The 23,289-nt window shown below is 43.8% G+C and overlaps 1 protein-coding gene across 2 annotated transcripts in view; it reads left to right on the top strand.

Moving 5' to 3' along the window:
* The window catches only part of KLHDC1 (kelch domain containing 1), a 60,608-nt gene extending 52,109 nt beyond the window's left edge, over positions 1-8,499 (top strand). For both annotated transcript variants that reach the window (XM_077463534.1, XM_077463535.1), the window contains 3 exons: positions 635-719; positions 4,706-4,758; positions 7,318-8,499. In XM_077463534.1, the coding sequence (XP_077319660.1) occupies positions 635-719; positions 4,706-4,758; positions 7,318-7,486 (307 nt within the window). In that variant the 3' untranslated portion in view covers positions 7,487-8,499. The remainder of the gene's footprint in view (positions 1-634; positions 720-4,705; positions 4,759-7,317) is intronic.
* Positions 8,500-23,289: the final 14,790 nt, after the last annotated feature.

The following is a 23,289-nucleotide window of genomic DNA, read 5'->3' as shown; positions in this document are numbered from 1 at the left end:
AACCTTAAACTACGTAGAGGGTTCTTTACTGTAAGAGCAGCAAGGATGTGGAATTCCCTTCCACAGGCGGTGGTCTCAGCGGGGAGCATCGATAGTTTCAAGAAACTATTAGATAAGCACCTGAACGACCGCAACATACAGGGATATACAATGTAATACTGACATATAATCACACACATAGGTTGGACTTGATGGACTTGTGTCTTTTTGACCTCGCCTACTATGTAACTATGTAACAAAACACTTGGTAACATAACAAACATACCTTGTGTGCCACCTCCCTTAGCAACTGCTATGCAGCTCCCTGTCTTTTGGGACATAAGGGGTGTGGGACACTATTCAACATGGAATGGGGGGGGGGGGGGCTGCTCTGGAGAAAGTGAGACATTTTGGCAGCAATGTTTTATAAAAATTGAACAGTTGTCTGTTGCCTGTGGGTACCAGAAAAATTCCAGTTCTGGTGGAGGTTGGAGGCTAGACTGCTCAGGTGCCATGGGTAATACCTTACTTTTATTTCCAGTTCATACTGTATAAAAATAACTGTTTGTATAGGTTATAGCACATCATTGATTATTGCTTTGTTTTGGTAAATAAAGCTATGTGATTCATATTGTGTACTTTATTATGTTTATAGACTCTGGCATACTGCCTGTCTGGGCAAAGACGGTGAAGTCATGGTGTTTGGTGGCAGCAAGGATGACCTGCTCTCCTTGGATACTGTAAGTAAAGAATATAGTAATAAAAGAATGTCATTATGAATCTCTGATGACACATCAAAGTGGACTCCTTTTTAAAATCCCACAGCGGTTCTACTTAGACTCACACTCGCCATGCCCTCTCCCATTACCCTGTTGTTTTGTTGGAGCCCTCGTGAAATGCCCAGTGTTTCTAGGTGTGAGAGAACATGTGACCTCCTCCCAGGATGCAATGCTTGGACATGAGAAGCCAATTGCCAGTCCCAAATACTGCCATGTGGGGGTGACGTCAGGGTTAACTAGGATATGAGTGGGGGAGGGGTGGCGTTCAAGAGGTTTTGTCACTATACCCATTCAAGACATTCTAAAGTTTAGGGATGAGCTCAAGTGTGTTGAGATCCTACTCCAGACTCACTTGAGTGAGCTCACCAGGATCTGTCACTGTACTGGGCCAATTATAAGTGGCCAACGGAATTCCCCTGCAGCTGAACGCATTAATGCCCATTGCATATGTGCGCTTGCTGGGTGGGAAATTCTCCGATTGGTCTAATACAGGTGAGAGCTTTCTGGTGGGCTCGCTCCGGTTGGTTTGGACTAGGATATAGGGCTCATCCCTACTAAAGATGAACTCCAGATGTATGCGGCCTAAATGGTGCAACTGGTGGTCCATGATGATGAGCAGTAGCATGGCTTTCCTCTTTCCAGCTGTGCTCTCCCCTTCCTGGGTCATCTGGTGGGGTTATGTGTGTCAGAGGAGCTGGCTTCCTGCTCTGTCTTGTTCCAGGATGGCAGCAGCAGCACATTTCCGGGTGGGCATAGTGCTTTTTCCAGGGCAACCAGAAGCTCTGTACAAAAATGGTGTAATGAAGGTAATCGGGTAACCTAAGGTCTGGATCCAGCCAGGGGAGGATCCAGGATGATCTAGTCCCCCGGGGGGACTAGATCATCCTGGATCCTCCCCTGGATGTCACTGGCAGAAAATAAGGTTTTTTTGCAGGCAATTTATCGGAGAAATGGCTGGTATTGCCTATTGCCGCTTCAATCATCATGGCACCATGGCTGTCATGGTGTCAGGATGATGGAAGCGCATTATTTCTATTATTACATTGGAATATAAAATAAAATAGTTCAACTCACCCTAATGCAGAATCGTGGGAGCCTCGAGTGTGTCACTTGCCACCATCGCCTGCCACCAGACGCGGATTGTCTATTGTCACTTCACCTGCCACAAGTTGCAGATTGTAACTTGCTGGGTCACTTGCCTGCTACAAGGTGTGGCTTGTCACTTGCCACCTCACCTGCCACCAGATGCAGATTGTCACTTGCCATGTCACCTGCCACAAGTTGCGGATTGTCCCTTGCCACATCACCTGCCATACGTTGTGGATTGTCACTTGCTGTGTCACTTTCCTGCTACAAGGTGTGGCTTGTCACTTGCCACATCACCTGCCACCAGATGCAGATTGTCACTTGCCATGTCACCTGCCACAAGTTGCGGATTGTCCCTTGCCACATCACATGCCACAAGTTGCGGATTGTCACTTGCCACATCACCTGCCATACGTTGCGGATTGTCACTTGCCTGCTACAAGGTGTGGATTGTCACTTGCCACATCACCTTGCCACCAGATGCAGATTGTCACTTTCTGTGTCACCTGCTACATGGTGCAGATTTTCACCTGTTGTGTCTCAGCGTGAAAATAGGCAGCAGAGAGAGGGCAGGAGAACGGTAATGCCCACCTGCTGACTGGCCTGTTCGGCCGCTCACCTGACAGAACTGTGACTGATCCGCCAGCTCACCCACCGGCCCGCTAACTGATATGCCAGCTTACTCGTGGCCCCCTAACTGATCCACCCGCCGGCCCGATAACTGCTCCGTCGGCTCGCCCGCTAACTGATCCGCCTGCCCGCTGGAAGGGGGCTGTGGCTGCAACAGTGAAGGATCCTTTAGGTTGATTCTCATCATTTACCAATTAAGGTCTGTTCAACCATCCAGTTGGAAAATTTTTGCATGATCAGCAGTGCAGGTTGTGTATATTCCTGACGATCAGCGGGTGCTGGCGAACATCCATCTAATCACAGCAGAAGCAGGGCGTGCGTGCCCCCTAGGCGGTAGTGCAGAATCACGTATATATACATGACCCTGTGCAGAAGGGCTGTAAATCTGCTATAGGGCGGTCGTTAAGTGGTAAAAAGGGAGCTGTGAAGCACAACCATTGTGTAGCACTGCTAAGCAGGAGTAAAAAAACAAATATGACTGACCTGTATACATACAATCAAGGTTTTTAAATCATTAACTTTGATAAGATTATTTAGATATCTTTTACTTGTATGCCTAAGGCTCCTTTCACACTGAGGCAGTTTTCAGGCGTTTTAGAGCTAGAAATAGCGTTTGTAAAGCGCCTGAAAACTGTCATCCCATGCTGCCCGAATGTGAAAGCCCGAGTGCTTTTACACTGCGGACGCTGTGCTTACGGGACAATAGAAAAAGTCCTGCAAGCAGTATCTTTGGGGCGGTTTTGGATCGCTGTAACGCCTTGCCTATTGAAATGAATTGGCTGCGCTTCTGAATCGCCTGAAAAGCGCTTCGGAAGTGCCGCAACACGGGTGCATTTAACCCCTTCTTCTGTTGCTTAAACAGCGCTTAGGCGCCGCTAAAACGAGCGACGCTTTAGCGCTAACGCTCGGGCGGCCCCAATGTGAAAGTAGCCTAGGGCCTCATGCACAGATGTTTTTTTCTGCAGCCAATAAACTCCCCAGCATGTTATCCTATGTGTCCATGCACACATAGGCTGTTAACAGCAGTTTTTGGCAGGGGCGTTTTCTGTCTGGAAACCCCCCCCCAGAACTAGTGGAGTTTGAGAGGAGTTTTTCAGCTGTAATAACGCTCTAACTGAAAGCTTAAAAATGCTGAAAAACTTGGCTATTCTGCACTTATCAGCGCTTTTGAACCATAAGCTTTTGTGGAAGTATAATTTTGTTTAAAAAAAAAGCTAAAAAATGCTACAACTGAAAAACCGCTGAAAAACACTACTGCAAAAACACAGAAAAAATCTTTCTACACCTATAGCTACCACTACTGGCTTTTTTTTTATAACGTTGTGTGCATGAGACCTTAAAGTGGTTGTAAACCCTTACAAACCACTTTGACCTACAGGTAAGCCTAGATTAAGGCTTACCTGTAGGTCCAAGAAATATCTCATAAACCTATATGGTTTAGGAGATATTTGCCCGAAAACGGGCACCACTGTCTACGGCGCATGCGCCGTAGACAGCGGCGCGCAGGCACACTGAGCGCGGCATTCTCAGCGACGGAGCTGCTGCGCATGTCGGCTCCTGTGCGCATGCGCGGGAGTGACGTCATCGCGGCTTCGCCGAATGACAGCGGCGGAGCTGCGAGACCCCACCAACAAGATGGATGCGGCGGACTACAGGGGACAGCGGTGACATCGCTGGCTCCTGTGTCAGGTAAGTGACACATAATGGACTACTATGCGATGCATAGTAGTCCATTATGCTTTGCCTTTGCAGGGAATGAAAGCGGAAGTAAACTCATCAGGGTTTACTTCCTCTTTAATGGTAATACTATACATTCACAAACCTCACAACTTTTTGAGATGGGAATGAGGGACACCTATCAGCAAAAGTATGCAGGCATAGGACACACCCCTTGCCACTCCCCCTTAAAGGAGAATTGTACAAAAAAAAAAAACACACAAGATTGGTTAAACTCACAAGTGCTTTTTTAACCACTACTATTCCTTTATATCAGCTTTTGCTGATATACAATTTTACAAATGCAGCAATTTAGAAATCAAATAAAAGGTTTAGGGCTGGAAAACACTTTTTTATAGAGAAAATTTGCATTTTATATACAACTATATAGATCAGATCAAAATGAGGAACATTGCTTCAAATCAGGGACAGTTGGGAGCTATGCATTGATTGTTGGTATATTGTGTTTGCACTGTGGTTGTAAAACTGAATATTGTATTTTTTTTTTCTTGCAGGGTCATTGTAATGATTTACTCATCTTTCAAATCCAGCCCTACTCTCTGCTCAGGTGCAAAAGTTCCCCCTTCTGTAGATTTTTGCTATGTACATTGACTGTTATATCAGACAAATATATGTGTTTCCAGAATATGGCAAACCTCATTTTTAATGCTGCATCATTGGCACAAAACTGAAAACGAATGCCTGCCATGTATGGCTCAAATTTTGGTTGATTTTTAGTACATCAGCCAAAGTTCGAGCTGTCAGCACCCCGTCCACACCACCCAGCTTTACAAAAGTCCATTACTCAGTTGACTTTTGTTAAAGGAGCAAGGTGAACAGTTGTCAGCTTGACTGCATCCAGTCAGATGCAGTCAGATGCAGTCATGGAGCCGCTGGTACTACACAGTTACATACCGGTAGTTAGGTTGAAAAAAGACACAAGTCCATCAAATTCAACCATAAAAATAAATAAATAAAAAATAATATCAAACAATCCCATATACCCAATCCTATACCCACAGTTGGTCCTGAGGAAGGCGAAAAAACCCAGCAAAGCATGATCCAATTTGCTACAGCAGGGGAAAAAATTCCTTCCTGACCCCCCCCCCCCAAGAGGCAATCAACTTTTCCCCAGATCAACTTTACCTATAAATGTCAGTACCTATAAATGGCAGTATTTAGAGTGAATGGAGAAATCAATAAGTGACTGGGCTCAGGTGATACACAGAGATGAAACGCATCCTCATACATAGGTTAAACCTGTTTATTAACGGCCTTCTCTTCTCTACATCCATTCAAAGTCCAGAATTTATAAATCTTGTCTGAGGGTTAAAAAAAAAAAAATAAGAGGACAGGGAGCTTAAGTTACACTCTGCAGAGCTCAGTGAGGAGAACTCTGAGAGCTGATTGGAGGGAAGAGAGACACCCCCCCCCCTTACACACAGCACACAGGAACACAACTGAGGCTGCCAATATTAGGCTGTGTGCTGGAGCTCCATCCCCTGTCACCTTTTTACCCATGGTGTCAGGGAAACTTGTCAGAAGTGATTCATTCTGATAGCAGAGGACCCAGGCAACAGACAGAAATTACACTTGGTGCTCTTAATAAGACAAGCACACACAATAGAGGGATTTGCTTTGTTCATCTTTCACTTCTGAGTTTTACAACCACATTAAGCCGGCCATACATGGATCAAGATTCGGCTGGTTCAGCAGGGAACAGACAAAATTCAACCCACCTTTGGGAAGGTACGGAAGTCGACCTACCAATCAATTTCTGTACAACCCCCCTGTCAAATGGTTGCTGCTAGATCAATGCTGCCGACTAAAGCCGGCAACACTAATCAGTGTATTCCGATGGCAGGAAATTCTCCCCAATATCAAAATACAATGGCACAGCAGGGAACATTCCCCCATCCACATCAAGTGTGTGGATGGAGGAATCAATTTTTTTTTTGTTCAACCCACTGGTTAAATAAAAAAAAATACTCATCTATGGCCAGCCCTACAGTTAATTTCCTTTTAGAAAGCAGCCACAGAGCGTGGAGAAGCCCTTCCCCTGCTGACAGCTGCAGTGTGGGACCATTGCTTTAGCAGTGGTCTCTCTGCAGAAGTCTCACATATTTGCTGATTCAGACTAATAGCTATAATAAAGTCCAAAAAAGTGTTATGCCCCGTACACACGATGGGAGCTTGTTGTCGGAAATTCCAACGGTGTGTAGGCCCCATCGGATGTTTTCCGTCGGAATTTCCAACAAACAAAATTTGAGATCTGGATCTCAAATTTTCCGACCACAAAATCCGTTGTTGGAAATTTCGAGCATGTGTACACAATTCCGATGCACAAAATTCTACACATGCTCGGAATCGAGCAGAAGAGCCGCACTGGCTATTGAACTTCTTTTTTCTCGGTTCGTCGTACGTGTTGTACGTCACCGCGTTCTTGACAACATCTTATATTGCGGCGTATTGCCGGCGGTTTTAACCCTTTCTCGGCCGCTAGCGGAGGCTAAAAGCACCCGAAATGTGCCGCAAATCCGGGGTTAAAATGCCGCTAAAAATAGTGCCGTTTTACTGCCCACGCTGTGGGTGGTGTGGTGTGAAAGGGGTCTAAGGGAGGACGTGTATTACTAGCAGGATCACAGGTGCAAATAAAGGAGAAAAAGTCTGAAAAAAGAAAATGAATGCAGTCAGCACATCTGAGGACCAGTAAAATCTAAATAGTTTAATGCCAACCTACAATATGCCAAGATATTGGAACCAAAAAGCCTGGGCCACATTGTCCTGATCCATAGAAGGGCAAGCCAAACCATTTCCTGCACAGTGGAATCCTGCAGTCTGTGTCTGCCTCTGGTTGTGTTCAGGCCTTGGCCGGGACGTAGGGAGAAGAGGTGGTCGTCTTGAGCACTTTAGCAGAAAGGAGGTGAAAAAATGTCAGGACCTGCAACCTAAAGTTGTTTTAAGCTCATATACGGGCGCATGGGAGGCATTTTGGCCTTTTCACCAAGGGTGCTGAAGGACGTTTTCTTGTTAGAATTATCTTGTAAGGTAAATTCATCATGTATGGTGCGTGAATTCAGTGTGTTCAGCCCTGTTAAGTTCTCTGTTTCTTTATTTTCTGGTAAAGCTTGTGTCTGGATGCCATTGGGAAGAATGCCTCCATATTGGAAAACCAGATGTACTGCCTGCCCATGAAGCTGCTAGAACAGGCCAGGAAGAGGATCACCTACTGGGCAGCAGCCACGTTCAGACAGAGCAGCAGGAAGCGTTTGTATAAAGTCAACAATGAGACCTGATCACTTGGGATGGGAACAATCACACTGATTGCACTACTTACTAATGTTATGCTTGGGGGGCAAAATGTGAATTACACAGAATCTGTCTTTAAAGTAAACTTGTCACAAAGATGGGCAATTCAAACTGAGTATATGATGAATAAATGCACAACTGAGGTCACCTCCAGTGAAAATGGTTATAAGATCCAGTCATATCGGTGGCTGGATAGGTTGAGCTTGGCTGCTCCCAATTTTCATACCTACACTTGATTAATGAGGCCCACCCATCACTAGAGTGGAAAATAAAATAATACTGCTCAGATATAACAAGTGAAAATTAAGCTAAAATATACCGGCAGCTACACAGGAATGTGACAAATATTCGAATACAGAAGGTGCAAAAAATGTAGCGCTAAAATAATAAATGCACAGGTAGTGAAATCAATAAACAAAGAATAAATGTTCAAAATCCAACATGGTGAAATGAATGGATATAGGAAGAGAAAAAAAAATGTTATTCGAGTTCCATAACTTAAAGAGGAAGTAAAGGCAGTTGAAAAATAAAATAAAAAAAGGAACCTGCAAGGCAAAGGCATAATGAGCTAGTATGCATAGCATACTAGCTCATTATGAATAACTTACCTGAGAATGAAGCCCCCGAAGCGGTCCTCCGTCTTCCTCTTCGCCGCTGCCATGGATCCCGGAGTGACTTCCGGGTCTCGCTGCTCCGGCGCTGTGATTCGCCGGAGCAGCGATTATGTCACTCCCGTGCATGCGCACGGGAGCCGACACGAGCGGCATATCGCCGCGATCTGCGGCCTGCCCAGTGCGCCTGTGCACCGCTGTCTACGGCACATGCACCGTATACAGAGGTGGCTGTCTTTTTGTAAATATCTCCTAAACCGTGTAGGTTTAGGAGATATTTCTTGGACCTACAGGTAAGCCTTAATCTAGGCTTTCATGTAGGTCAAAGTGGTTTGTAAGGGTTTACAACCACTTTTAATTCAATCAAAAAAAAATAATTAATAGAAGTCAACAACAATAAAGTGATGATCTTCCAACGTGTGAGGTATAATGGGAAAGCGTCAAAAATTGTGAATCCTAAAGGTGATTCACCATTTAGGACACTCTTACCAGGAACGGATGGACCCGGATGTCAGCGACACCGAATCATGTAAGCCTGGATATCCAAATCAGTGGCTCTCCTGGATGGATGCGGGGACCCAGGATCTCCGATGGTATCTTCAAACTACCTCGTAGGTACCGACCAAACTGGAAGGTTGACTATCCAACAGGAATACCGCGACAGTTCTCATTCAAACACTGTATGTATGAAAAAAGAGAAAGGGGGCTCCGATAGTGCAGGTCAAAAAAGTAGGTTTATTAAAACCATCATACATGGAATAAAAGTGATCACAGGTGAATAAAAGCAATGTGGGGAGCGATGAACCTCAACCGCCGCGGTTCATCGTAATGCCCCTGTAGATGTCCCATTAGGACGAAACACGTCGGGAAAGGTTCATTGCTCCCCACATTGCTCCCTACATTGCTTTTATTCACCTGTGATCACTTTTATTCCATGTATGGTGATTTTAATAGTGCAGGTCAAAAAAGTAGGTATATTAAAACCACCATACATGGAATAAAAGTGATCGACCTCGCCCGATGCGTTTACGTCATAATGAGACATCTGCAGGGGCATTACGACAAAACACGACGGTTAAGGTTCATCACTCCCCACATTGCTTTTATTTACCTGTGATCACTTTTATTCCATGTATGATGGTTTTAATAAACCTACTTTTCTGACCTGCACGGAGCCCCCCTTCTCTTTTTTTCATACATACTGTGTTTGGATGAGAGCTGTCACAGTGTTCCTGTTGGATTGTTGTCCTTCCAGTTTGGTCGATACCTACGAGGTCATTTTGAAGATACCATCGGAGATCCTGGGTCCCCGCATCCATCCGGGAGAGCCACTGATTTGGATATCCAGGCTTACATGATTCGGTGTCGTTGACATCCGGGGCCATCCGTTCCGGTAAGAGTGTCCAATCGTATTCACTTTTTAGGATTCACCATTTTTGATGCTTTCACATTATACCTCACATGTTGGAAGATCATCACTTCATTGTTGCGGACTTATATAAATTTTTATTTTTTGATTGGATTTAAGTTATGGGACTCGTATAACATTTTTTTTCTCTTCATATAGCCATTCGTTTCACCATGTTGGATTTTGAACATTTATTCTTTTTGTTTATTGATTTCACTACCTATGCATTTATTATTTTAGCACTACATTTTTTGCTAGAGTGGCCAATACAGAAGTTTTGGGGACAGGATTGGGTGAGTCAAGTCATACGTAAATATAGATTTTTCCTGTAAGGGTCTAGCTTGGTGGTCCCATACTGCCACTCAAAACCTCTCTACTGGCCGATTTAGTGATGGGAGAGCTCAGTAACCAATAGGAAGGATTGAGAGGCGAGAGGGGTGGGATTAAATCGAGCTTGGTTAGTTGCCTTTTTTTTCTGGATATGATGATCATTTAAACATAGTCGAACGTAGTCAACACACTGAAGGTATTCTCAGATTATGCTTTTTTCTATCATATACTCGGTTTGAATTACTCAGATGTGTAATCGGTTTACTTTAACAATTAGATTATGTTTTAAACTGACAAAAATGCAACTATTTTATGCTTAAAGGGACAGTGCACCAAGAACGGATATTTCGAGTGGATGCTGACAGTTGAATTCCCAGCTATACAATATATTCAGGGTACTATGGTCGACCTCTGGTGAGTTTCCAGGTCTATCCAAGGGTAGTCCCGTGGAGTTCCACCCAAAAATTGGACTTCCGCTTTAAGGGAAGGTGACCCCCTGACATGCCACATTTGACATGTAATTTTTTTGGGGGGTGGAGCATATACCCTCTTTTTAGCACCCACAGTGCTGGAAGGGAGATCACCTCTCCCCCCCTCCCTCTCGACAATCATCTGGGACATGTCACAGGCCTCAAATGATTGTCCGGCCAGTCATGGCGCGCCACCCGGCTTGCACATGCGCAGTGGGTGCCCGGCTGTGAAGGAAGCCACAGCCGGGTGCCCACAGTTACAATGACGGTGCCGCAGAGAGGAGGGGGAGACGTGCGGGGCTTCGTTCCCCTGCATCGCTGGACCATGGGACAGGTAAGTGTCTGATTAAAGTCAGCAGCTGCAGTATTTGTAGCTGCTGACTTTAAATTTTTTTTTTTTTTTAACCACTTCAGCCCCAGAAGGATTTGCCCCCTTCCTGACCAGAGAACTTTTTTCAATTCGGCACTGCGTCGCTTTAACTGACAATTGCGCGGTCGTGCGACGTGGCTCCCAAACAAAATTTACGTCCATTTTTCCCTACAAATAGAGCTTTCTTTTGGTGGTATTTGATCACCCCTGCGGTTTTTATTTTTTGTGCTATAAACAAAAAATAGCGACAATTTTGAAAAAAAAAGCAATATTTTTTACTTTTTGCTATACTTAATATCCCCCAAAAAATATATAAAAAAAAAAATGTTTTCCTCAGTTTAGGCCGATATGTATTCTTATACACATTTTTGGTAAAAAAAAATCGCAATAAGCGTTTACTGATTGATTTGCACAAAAGTTATAGCGTCTACAAACTAGGAGATAGTTTTATGCCATTTTTATTCATTTATTTTTTTTCTACTAGTAATGGCGGCGATCAGCGATTTTTATCGTGACTGCAACATTATGGCGGACAGATCGGACACTTTTGGCGTTATTTTGGGACAATTCACATTTATACAGTGATCAATGTGCTGATTACTGTGTAAATGTGACTGGCAGCGAAGGGGTTAACACTAGGTGGCACTGTAGGGTGTGTCATAGGGAGTGATTCTAACTGTGGGGGGATGGGCTATGGGTGACACCACACTGATCACCACTCCTGATTACAGGGAGCTGGGATCAGTGTCAGTGTCATTAGGTAGAATGGGGAAATGCTTGTTTACATCAGCATTTCCCCATTCTTCCTCTCCGTGAGACGATCGTGGGTATCCCCGTGGACATCGAGTCCGCGGAACCCGCGGTCGGACTCTCGCCCTCGAGATTTTGGGATTTCGCACAGCGGAGCCAACCTGCCACAGTGTAACTGCGGTGGCTGGTCCACCAGTGGCTAAGCAGAACTCCACTTTAAGGGATCTTAAAGTGCTTGTAAACCGTTATATGTACCCAGTGAAGTGACTGGCCCCAGTTTGGGGTGGAGGAACTTGACTGGCCTGCACAAAGACCTGACCTCAACCCGATAGAACACCTTTGGGATGAATTAGACAGGAGACTGCGAGCCAGGCCTTCTTATCCAACATCATTGCCTGACCTCACAAATGCACTTCTGGAAGAATGGTCAAACATTTCCATAGACACACTCCTAAACCTTGTGGACATCCTTCCCAGAAGAGTTGAAGCTATTATAGCTGCAAAGGGTGGGCCAACTCAACATTGAACCCTACGGACTAAGACTGGGATTCCATTAAAGTTCATGTGTGTGTAAAGTCAGGCGTCCCAATATTTTTGGTAAAATTGTATTTTCTACTATTCTCAGCCACAGATTTTTTTCAACATAAAGGCCCATACACACGATTGTACTTTTTGACAACAAACATGCAAATTAGCTGTTTTAAGGCAACATCCGACAGTGTGTACGCTCCATCAGACAAACTTTTTTTGTTTTCATCGGACTTCTGTTGGCTGTGCGAACGGACAAACTTTCCGGCAACAAAAGTCTGATCGTGTGTACAGAAAACCATAGGACTTTTGTACAAAGTACAAACACACATGCTCAGAACCAATGCAAAAGATCAGACAACAATACAGAAGTTGACCAAAGGTGGCGGTAAAGAGCAGAAAAACCACGTGATTTGGCAAAAGTTGGCTGAAAAAGTCCTGCCGTGTGTATGCAATACAAGTTCACGGCCAACGCCCTTTGTACAAACTTTCCTGTGGATTTTTGTACAAAGTCCCATCGTGTGTATAAGACTTAAGGCATACTGCAAATACTATCCGTATCTATATACTTTATTTTTTTTATTTTTTTTTACATCAAAGTAACAATACTTCACACTACAAAGCGCATAAAAATGCAAAGAAAATGCATTTATATTGATGACCAATGACATGCATTTTTTAACACATTTCATGTTAAACTTAATTTCTGTAAAGATTACATCAAGGCTTGAAATTCTAAGCTCTTTTTGTTATTATTATGATTGGCGTGTTACATTGGCACGTGTTGACACACATTTTTGGTGTGTTTCGTAAAAATACATACTTGCTGCATTTTTTCGCAATCAACCTCTATGGTGTAAACAGGACAGATAAGTAACAATCGCTTTCTATGCGTCATCGTGTTCAGCCTGTTTTGATCGCTGGAATTGTAAATGAGCCTTTGGCTTCAGCTGTAAGAATAATTCCTGTTCAGTTTTCCTTTCTTGGTGCATCTCCATTAAGAAAACGATTTCCCGTTGTTCAATTTTCAAGTGTATTTTTTTTTATTTGTTATACAGAAAAATATATATTTTGTAATTTAGGAGAGTTTTATAAAGTTTATGACTTCAGTTTAGCCAGTGTTGACGTTTGCTCAGAATAAAAAACACACAGGGGCCTATTGAGAAAACATTTGATGGATGAATAGGGCACACATTTGTGCCGGCTGCATGAATTGTGGCCGTATTGTCTGTTATGTATTAATGTATTGATTGTATTCATTTGTATTTAATGTATTGATTAATGTATTAATTCCTATGATTATCATTTCCATGTAGTGGCCAAAAAAGCAATAGATTTTCACATTGAAGTATTTCAGAATACTGTATTTTGGCCACTAGAGGGGGCTGCCAATCATAGGAATTCATTTGTTACAAAAATTCTGCCCACAATTCACCCCAACAAATATTTAATAAGCAGACTCCTATGAAAATCATATATATTTTTTCTGCATTTTGTAGTTATGGGAAATCTCATCCTTACTTGTAAAAATAATATGTAGACTATTAAGAATATAAATAAAGGGAAACTTTAACGTATAAATATATTTTCTTTTATTGTCTTCAGTAAAAAATGAACCGCTTCAGCCCCGGAAGATTTGGCTGCTGAGTGACCAGGCCATTTTTTGCGATTCGGCACTGCGTCGCTTTAAATTACAATTGTGTGGTCGTGCGGCTCTGCACCCATACTTTTTTCCCCCACAACTAGAGATTTCTTTTGGTGGTATTTGATCATCTCTGCGGTTTTTATTTTTTACTCTAAAAAAAACAAAACAAAAAAAGTGACAATTTTGAAAAAAACACAATGGGGGGTTTATTTACTAAAGGAAAATCCACTTTGCACTGCAAGTGCACTTGGAAGTAAAGTCGCTGTAGATCCAAAGGGGGACATGCAAGGAAAATAAAAAACAACATTTTAGCTTGCACATGATTGGATGATAAAAATCTGCAGAGCTTCCCCTCATTTCAGATCTACCCCTTAGATTGCTGCACTTCCAGTGCAAAGTGGATTGGCCTTTCATAAATAACCTCCTATATTTTGTACTTTTTTGCTATAATTAAATAAATAAATATCCCCTCTTCTTTTTTTTTTTTCTAAAGCAATTATTTTCTCAGTTTAGGCCGATATGTATTTTTCTACATATTTTTGATAATAAAAATGGCAATAAGCGTATATTGATTGGTTTACGCAAAAGTTATAGCGTCTACAAAATAGGGGATAGATTTATAGCATTTTTATTATTATTATTTTTACTAGTAATGGTGATGATCTGCGATTTTTAGCTGGACTGCGACATTACGGCGGACACTTTTGACACATTTTTGGGACCACATACAGCGATCAATGCTATAAGAATGCACTGATTATTGTAAAAATGTCACTTGCAGGGAAGGGGTTAACACTAGGGGGCGATCAAGGGGCCACAGGGCGAAGCGACGTAACATAACAGCCATTCTGCCGCAGTAAAACTGTGGTGGTTGGTCGGCAAGTGGTTAAAGATGTTTTATTTTTTGAGTAAGGATCCATGCACATAGAGGGTTTCAGGCATAAAGGTCCTTCTAGTGTTGAATCCAAGTGTTTTTTTTTTGGGTGCTGCAGGTACAACCATTTGACCCTTTTCACACTGAGGCAGTTTTCAGGCGTTTTAGCGCTAGAAATAATGCATGTAAAGCGCCTGAAATACTGCCTCTCATTCTCTGCAATGGCTGCTTTCACACCCGGGTGGTGGAAAAAGTCCTGCAAGCAGCATGTTTGGGATGGGTTGGGAGTGCTGTATACAGCACTGCCAAATTGCCCCTGCCCATTGCAGTGAATTACAGCGCTTCCGCTAGCGGCCTGAAAAGCAACGCAAAAGTGTGAAAGGGATCTAAAAGTGAATGGATGTACATGCTTGTACTCAGATACACTCACTGGCCTCTTTATTAGGTACACCTTTTCAATTGCTTGGTAACACAAATTGCTAATCAGCCAATCACATCAACTCAATGCATTTAGGCATCTAGACGTGGTCAAGATGACTTGCTGAAGTTCAAACCGAGCATCAGAATGGAGAAGAAAGGGGATTGAAGTGACTTTGAATGTTGTTAGTGCCCAACGGGCTGGTCTGGGTATTTAGAAAACTGCTGATCTACTGGGATTTTCACACACAACCGTCTCTCTGGTTTACAGAGAATGGTCTGATAAAGAGAAAATATCCAGTGAGCGGGAGTTTTGTGGATGAAAATGCCTTGTTGATATCAGAGGTCAGAGGAGAATGGGCAGACTGGTTCGGGATGATAGACAACAAACAGTAACTCAAATAACCACTCGTTACAACCAAGGTATGCAGAATACCATTTCTAAATGCATAAAACATTGAAGCTTGATGCAGATGGGCTACAGCAGCATAAGACCACTCCTTGTGCCACTCCTGTCAGCTGAGAATAGGAAACTGAGGCTAAAATTCGCACAGGATCACCAAAATTGGACAATAGAAGATTGGAAAAATGTTGCCTGGTCTGATGAGTCTCAATTTCAGCTGCGACATTCAAATGGTGGCATCAGAATTTGGCGTACACAACATGAAAGCATGGATCCATCCTGCCTTGTATCACCGGTTCAGGCTGGTGGTGGTGTAATGGTGAGGGGAAAATATTTTTGTTACACTTTAGGCTAGGGTGACAAGATGTCCCCGGTTTCAGGGTACAGTCCCCGGATTGAGGATACGGTCCCCAGACCAAGTCTGCCCCCGGATTTGACTTCAACAGGAGCTGGGGCAATTTTCAAAGACAGTGCAGAATAAAAAAAAAACGAATTCTGAATTACACACCCCCGCTCCTACTAGCTTAGGCGGGTGTATTTCTCCATTATCTGTGTCCCTTTCTGATGATGATGTGTTGGTCGGAGCAGATAGACTATTTCTTCAGTTTCCGGCACATGGCCATTCAGCTCACATGTTCTTCTGCCTTGGCTCAAATCCCAGGCCAGCCGCCTGCCTGATTATCTCCTTGCCTGCCCCGGCAGAGTCATTTTCCTCCACTCCCCACCCAGTAGTAGCCGGGCCCGGAGAGTGAGACCTGAGAGGCTGAGAGGCCGGCGGAGAGAGGCAGCTGAGCTCAGCTGATGATGTCCAGCAGCAGGAATAGAGGGGGAGGGGATCCAATTGTGGGGCTGCCAGTGCCTTCAAGGCTCCAACACAGGTGTGCTTTGGGGGTGTCTGTGAATAGACTACATTGCACTGTATCTGTCTCTCTGGCATAATGGATGGTATCAGAACTCACAGGCAGCAGCACTTATTGGTCAGAAGTTAACAAAATCAGCACCCAGCAGCCATGTTATGTGACACACTGTGACAGAGCCAGCCAGAGCCATGAAAGAGCGCCCCCTGCCTGTGAGTTATCATAATGATGATGATCTTAACCATTTGCTGATTGCCTGATAGCAGATTTACTGCTACAGGGCGGTCACGCTGCACAAGATCACTTATATACGTGATCCTGCATTTCTGGGTATCGGAGCCAATCAGCGGATCCGGCGGACTCGCCTAGTGGTCTGCCTATGTAAACAAGGCAGTTCGCCATTCTGTCAGTATGGAAGACATTGCTCCTGTGTTCCTGCAAAGTGGGTACAGGGATCTATGTCTTCCCTTAGCAAAAGCACCTCCCCACAGTGAGAAAACACATTTAACCAATTGATTGCCCTAGATGTTATCCCCTTCCCAGCCAGTGTCATTAGTACAGTGACAGTACATATTTCTAGCACTGATCACTGTATTAGTATCACAAAGTGTCAAAAGTGTCACTAATGGCACGTACACACGAGCGGAATGTCCGACAGAAAAAGTCAGACGGAATCTTTTCATCGGATATTTTGATCGTGTTTACGCCTCATCTGACTTTTTTTTTTTTTTTCGAAAATTCTGACTAACCTAGAAATAGAACATGTTCTAAATATTACACATCTGAAACAACTGCATGATCCTATCCTATCATGTCTCTATGGACCAAAATCTCTGAGGAATGTTTCCAACACCTTGCTGAATATATGCCATAAAGAATGAAGGCAAAAGGGGGTCCAACCCGCTACTAGCAAGGTGTACCTAATAAAGTGGCCGGAGGGTATATACAGCGCCTTGAAAAAGTATTCAAACCCCTTGAAATTTTCCACAAATGTGTTTTATGTGATAGACCAACACAAAGTGGCACATAATTGTGAAGTGGAAGGAAAATGATAAATGGTTTTCCAAATTCTTTACAAATAAATATGTGAAAAGTGTGGCGTGCATTTGTATTCAGCCCCCTTTACTCTGATACCCTTAACAGTGCAGGGGTCCTCAAACTTTTTAAACAGGGGCCAGTTTATGGTCCGTCAGACTGCTGGAGGGCCGCACTATCGTTTAAAAATATATGAACAAATTTCTATGCACACATCTTATTTGTAGTGCAAAAAAAAAAACATGAATTTTTTTTATTTATTAAAATAAAGAACAATTTTAATCAACATAAACTTATTAGTATTTCACAGACTCCCCTCATCACAAATCCCCCTCATCAAAAAGCCCCCAACACAGGCCCACCTCATCACAGAACCCCCCATCAAAAAAAAACCATATTAGGTCACCCGCACATCACAAAGCCCCCCTAACACAAACTCCTCCCAGTTGCAAAGCCCCCCATAACAGACTCATCACAGAACCCAATCCCTCCATCACAGACCCCCCCCCATCAAAAAGCCCCAATATCAGGTCCCACCATCACAGACCCACCTCATCACAGAAGCCCCTCCCTCCATCACAGACCCCCCCCATCAAAAAAAAACCCTATAAGGTCCCCCACCACATCACAAAGCCCCCCTAACAAACTCCTCCCAGCTGCAAAGCCCCCCATAACAGACTCCACCCATAACGGGATCCCCCCATCGATATTACACTCCCGCCCCTTCTATAATATCACAGCACTCCCCCCCTTCCCTCTGCTACCTTAATCCACAAGACGCGAAGCATGGCAGATCCGGACAAAGGGTGGGACTTTGCAAGTGAAAGGCGGGTAAATGATGACTGGGACCACCCCAATGCCTAGTAACCAATAACCCGCCTTCTTAACTCAAAAGGTCCCGCCCTTTGTCCGGACCTGTCATGTTTCTCGTCTTGTGTGATTAAGGTAGCAGAGGCGAGGGCAATGTTAAATTGTCCAGTCTGCGGGCTGGGTAAATCACACTGGCGGGCCACATCCAGCCAGCAAGCCATAGTTTGAGGACCCCTGATCTAGTGGAATCAATTGCTTTCTGAAGTCACCTAATTAGTAAATAGAGTCCACCTGTGTGTAATTTAATTTCCGTATAAGTACAGCTGTTCTGTGAAGCACAGAGGTTTGTTAGAGAACCTTAGTGAACAAACAGCATCATGAAAGCCAGACAGGTCAGGGATAAAGTTGTGGAGAAGTTTAAAGCAAACAAAACTTTTGTGAATCATTACTGCTGAGACCTTGAAGAAGGGGACCTATAACCCGAAAGGTTGTTCTAAAAAAAATGCATGTTAGTGCAAATTAAAAAAGTATCACGGACAATCTCTGGCAAGACTTGAAAATTGCCGTTCACAGACGTTCTCCATCCAATCTGACAGAGCTTGAGATATTTTGCAAAGCAGAATGGGCAAAAATGTCCCTCTCTAGATGTGCAAAGCTGGTAGAGACACCCCCAAAAAGACTTGCAGCTGTAATTGCAGCGAAAGGAGGTTCTGCAAAGTATTGACTCAGGGGAGCGCCATACAAATGTACAGCACACTTTTCACATTTCTTTTTGTAAAAATATTATTTTCCTTCCACTTCACAATTATGTGCCACTTTGTGTTGGTCTATCACATAAAATCCCAATAAAATACATTTAGGTTTTTGGTTGTAACATGACTAAATGTGCAAATTATCAAGGGGTATGAATACTTTTTCAAGCCACTGTATGCCAGAGCTTTTGTACATTGTCAGTGTTTACACGTGCATGCACATATGACATATTCCATGAATGCAGAGCACGGCCCTCTGCATTACTTTTCTTTTTTCAGGCACCTTTAACTTTTTTTTACCCAGTGATTTTGCCAATGACATACTGTATTTATCGGCGCATAACACACACTTTTCCCCCCTTAAAATAGGGGGAAAAACATGTGTGCGTGTTATATGCCGATATATGCTGCCACCGAGGGGAAAGAGGGGACGAGCTCCGCCGAAATACAGCCGGATCTCGTGTATACTCGGCCCACAGTCACGCTCAGTCCTGCCCCTTGGATGGCTCCTAGCATGGACGTCCCGGCATTGGACCGGCGTTATGTCCATCATGGGATCCAGGCCAAGGGGCGGATTGGGTGTGACGCCGAGCCGAGTACATGGGGGATCCAGCTCTATTTCGGCAGCGCTCATCCCCACAGCATATTTAATGATGGCAGCGTATATAATGATGGCAGCAGATGGACACTGAGCAAGAGTGCAGTTGGGCACTGATTAGGCTGCACTGAAGCTGCAGATGGGCACTAATCCAGCTGCATTGATGCTCACTGACCATTATTTTGCTTCAGAGTGGTTTATGTTAAAAAAAAAATTTTTTTACCTGAAACTTCCCTCTTAAATTGGGGTGTTATACGCTGATAAATACAGTACTTCTTCCTATTGTAAGTGACAACACTCACTGTACTATATCTATGAAGAAGCAGTGTTGTCACCCTAGGACAGTAAAATGTTTAGGACTACAGAACACCTTCACCTCTCCTCAACTCCTTAACATGAGGGGAGGTATATTGTAGTATTGTAGTAGTATTTTGTAGTCCTTAACCTCATCCTGGGGTGACAATACTGCATCTCAATAGAGTACATTGCGTGTTGTCACCTTACAATAGGAAGGAAGTATGTCACTGGCAGAATCACCAAGTAAAAAACAAAGTTGGCCTTTTACCACAAACGTAGCACATATATGTTGTGAAAAAAAGTATAGGTAGTAACGTCCATATGCTGATGAGGTTTCTATGCTGAGAATGTGTTTACTGTGTGTAAAGACCCTGGGGCTGAGCAGGAAGGAGTTTAAAAAGCCTGAAAAAAAAATGGGGATGAACCTGTGCTTCTTTGGACCCAGGACTTGGGTTTAAACCCAGAAGCCAGCTCATTCTTGTTCTGGTGAGCTGCGAGCGGGGGGAATCTTCATAGTGCAGCTGATGCTACAAAAACACCACAAGGGCTGGTACTAAACACCGATCAGCCATAACATTTGACCACCTTCCTAATGTTGAGTAGGTTCCCGTTTTTCAGCAAAAATAGCCCTGATCCCTCAAGGCATGGACACCACTAGACTTCTGACAGTATGCTGTGGTATCTGGCACCAGGGGCGGACTGATCATTGGGCCACTCGGGCACTGCCCGAGGGCCCCATGCCACTAGGGGGCCCCATCAGGGTTGCCAGCCTCAGTAAAACCAGGGACAGTATGTAAAAATTTGTGTTTTTTTTTTTTACATCTGTCTCTGAAATGTCCCTTACCGACATCCTTTTGGTCTAAAAATCCCGAAATTATAGCTGCCCCACCTCTCCAGTAACTTCTCAGCCAATAGAAACATGTCTGTGTACACTGTGTGATTGTATACTGTGTGGCCCCATAATCTCCTATTGCCCGGGGGCCCCATGAGTTGTCAGTCCACCCCTGTCTGGCACCAAGCTGTCAGTAGTAGATGCTTTAAGTCCTGTAAGTTGTGAGGTGGAGCCTCCATAGATCTGACTTGCTTTTCCAGCATATCACACCGATGCTGGATTGGACTGAAATCTGGAGAATTAGGAGTCCAATTCAACACCTCAAACGCGTTGAAGTCCTCAAACCAATCTTGAACCATTTTTCAGTGTGGCAGGGGGCATTATCCTGCTCAAAGAGGCCACTGCCATCAGGGAATACCATTTCTATGATGTGGTCACCAACAATATTTACGTAAGTGGTACATGTTAAGTAACATCCACATAAATGGCAGGACACAAGGTTTTCCCAGCAGAACATTCCCAAAGTATCACACCGCCTCCACCGGCTTCTCTTCTTCCCATACTGCCATCTCTTCCCCTGGTAAGTGACACACACACACCCGACCATCCACATTATGAAAGAAAATGTAAATTCATTAGACCAGGCCAGTTGGCGCGCTGTGTAAAGTCTTCATAAAGACAGAAAGGAATGATTTGTAAATCTCATAAACCCATATTTTGTTCACAATAGAAAACCTATAACATGTTTAACCACTTCCTGATCACACTATAGCCAAAAGATGGCTACAGCGCTATCGCCCAGTTCTGGGAGGGCATGCATGTGGCACGCTCTGTGATAGCTGTGTTCTTAAGACACAACTGATCACAGATCGAGGTAAAGGATGTCAGAAACCATGAAATCAGGCTGAGACAGTAGTACAGATAAATCACACTTGTTTAATAATAAAAGTAAAAAGAACAAACATAGTCAAAACATAGACAGAGTTCAGTAAACCGGAACAGATAGTCAGCCAAGCCAGAAGTCAGAGATCAATGTAGTGGAACAGCAAGCAGGATTTGGAGCCAGAAGGGATGTCAGCAAAGCAAGTCTTGAACAGGAAAGCAGGAGATAGTTTCTGTGAAGGCAGAAGATCAAGAACCAAGGTGAAGGCAGAGATCCTCTGGACTGGACGGCTTAAGCACGACTGACGAGCAGGATATCATCAACAGCTGAGTAATTGTGGAGAGATAGGAGCTGCCTTTTATCCAACAGCTGAGTGGCCAGCTCAGAGAAGGAAGGGCTGATCCCAGCCCTAACAAAAGGCCAACCACAGCTGCCCTTTACCATGTGATCAGCTGTGTCCAATCACAGCTGATTGCTTGTAAAACACTTGCCAGTTATCAGCATTCCTTTCCTCATGTGCTGTCACAGCATGAAGAGAGAAGAGGCGGTAACGAGCCAGTGTGACGGGACATTTACACAGATAATCCGTGTCCTGATTATCAGTGCAGCCTCATCAGTGCTGCCTATCAGTACTCATCAGTGCAAAACCCAGTGGTGATTAAATTCCACCAGAAGAATGCTTTCTGTGTCCCAAAAATGATAAAAAATTCATATGGATACAGCACTGCATGACTATGCACTTGTCATGCAAAGTGTGACAGTGCTAAAAGCTGAAAATTGGTGTGGGCAGGAAGGGGGTGAAAGTGGTCGGTATTGAAGTGGTTTTGAAATTGACGGCAGTGACACGCCTCCAACAAGTTGGGACAAGGCCATGTTTAGCACAGTGTAACATCACCTCTTCTTTCAACAACACTCTGAGAACTGAGGTAAATCTCTGGGAATTGAGGACACCAGTTATTGGAGTATTTTTAGTGAGGAATGCTGTCTCATTCTGCCGTTTATATAGGATTCTAACTGCACAACTGTCCTGTGTCTTCTTTGTCATATTCTTTGTTTCTAGATGTGCCAAATATTTTCAATTGGTGAAAGGTCTGGACTGCAGGCAGGCCAGTTAAGCACCCGGACTCTTCTACTATGAAGCCATGCTGTTGTCATAGATGCAATAGGTGGTTTAGAATTGTCCTGTTGAAATATGCAAGGCCTATCACCACCATCCGATATTGTGTTTTTGATGATAGTAGGTACTATAGGTGATGATATATTTAAAGACTTTGCGATTTCACATTGAGGAACATTATTTTGAAATTACATTTTTAGAGGCAGCTTTTCACAGATTGGTGAACCTCTGTCCATCTTTCACTTCTGAGACACTCTGACTCTCTAAAGGCCCGTACACACGGTCGGACTTTTTGACAACAAACATGCAAATTAGCTGTTTTGGAGCAACATCCGTCTGTGTGTACGCTCCATCGGACAAACTTTTTCTGTTTTCATCGGACTTTTGTTGGCTCTGCGAACGGACAAACTTTTTGACAACAGAAGTCCGATGGAGCAAAGTCCGACCGTGTGTATGCAAAAGCATCGGACTTTTGTACAAGGTACAAACACGCATGCTCAGAACCATTGCAAACGATCAGACTACAATACAGAAGTTGACCAAAGGTGGCGCTGGAGTCATTGAACGTCCTCTTTTGAAGTGGCGTCCGTACGTTGTGACGTCACCACGTTCGTGTTTGTTGTCAAAAAGTCCGACCGTGTGTATGCAATACAAACTTGTGGACAACACACTTTGTACAAAAGTCCACGGAAAAGTTTGTACAAGTCCGACCGTGTGTATGGGGCTTAAGATGCTCTTTTTATACCCAATTATGTTACTGATCTGTTGCCAATTAACCTAATTAGTTGCAAAATGTTCTTCCA

The sequence above is a fragment of the Lithobates pipiens genome, unplaced genomic scaffold (genome assembly GCF_037356315.1).
Source record: "Lithobates pipiens isolate NorthernLeopardFrog02 unplaced genomic scaffold, aLitPip1_a1.2 Scaffold_30, whole genome shotgun sequence".
Classification (NCBI taxonomy): domain Eukaryota; kingdom Metazoa; phylum Chordata; class Amphibia; order Anura; family Ranidae; genus Lithobates; species Lithobates pipiens.
Note: the sequence above shows the minus strand (reverse complement) of the source record. Positions and strands in the feature narration are given on the sequence as shown.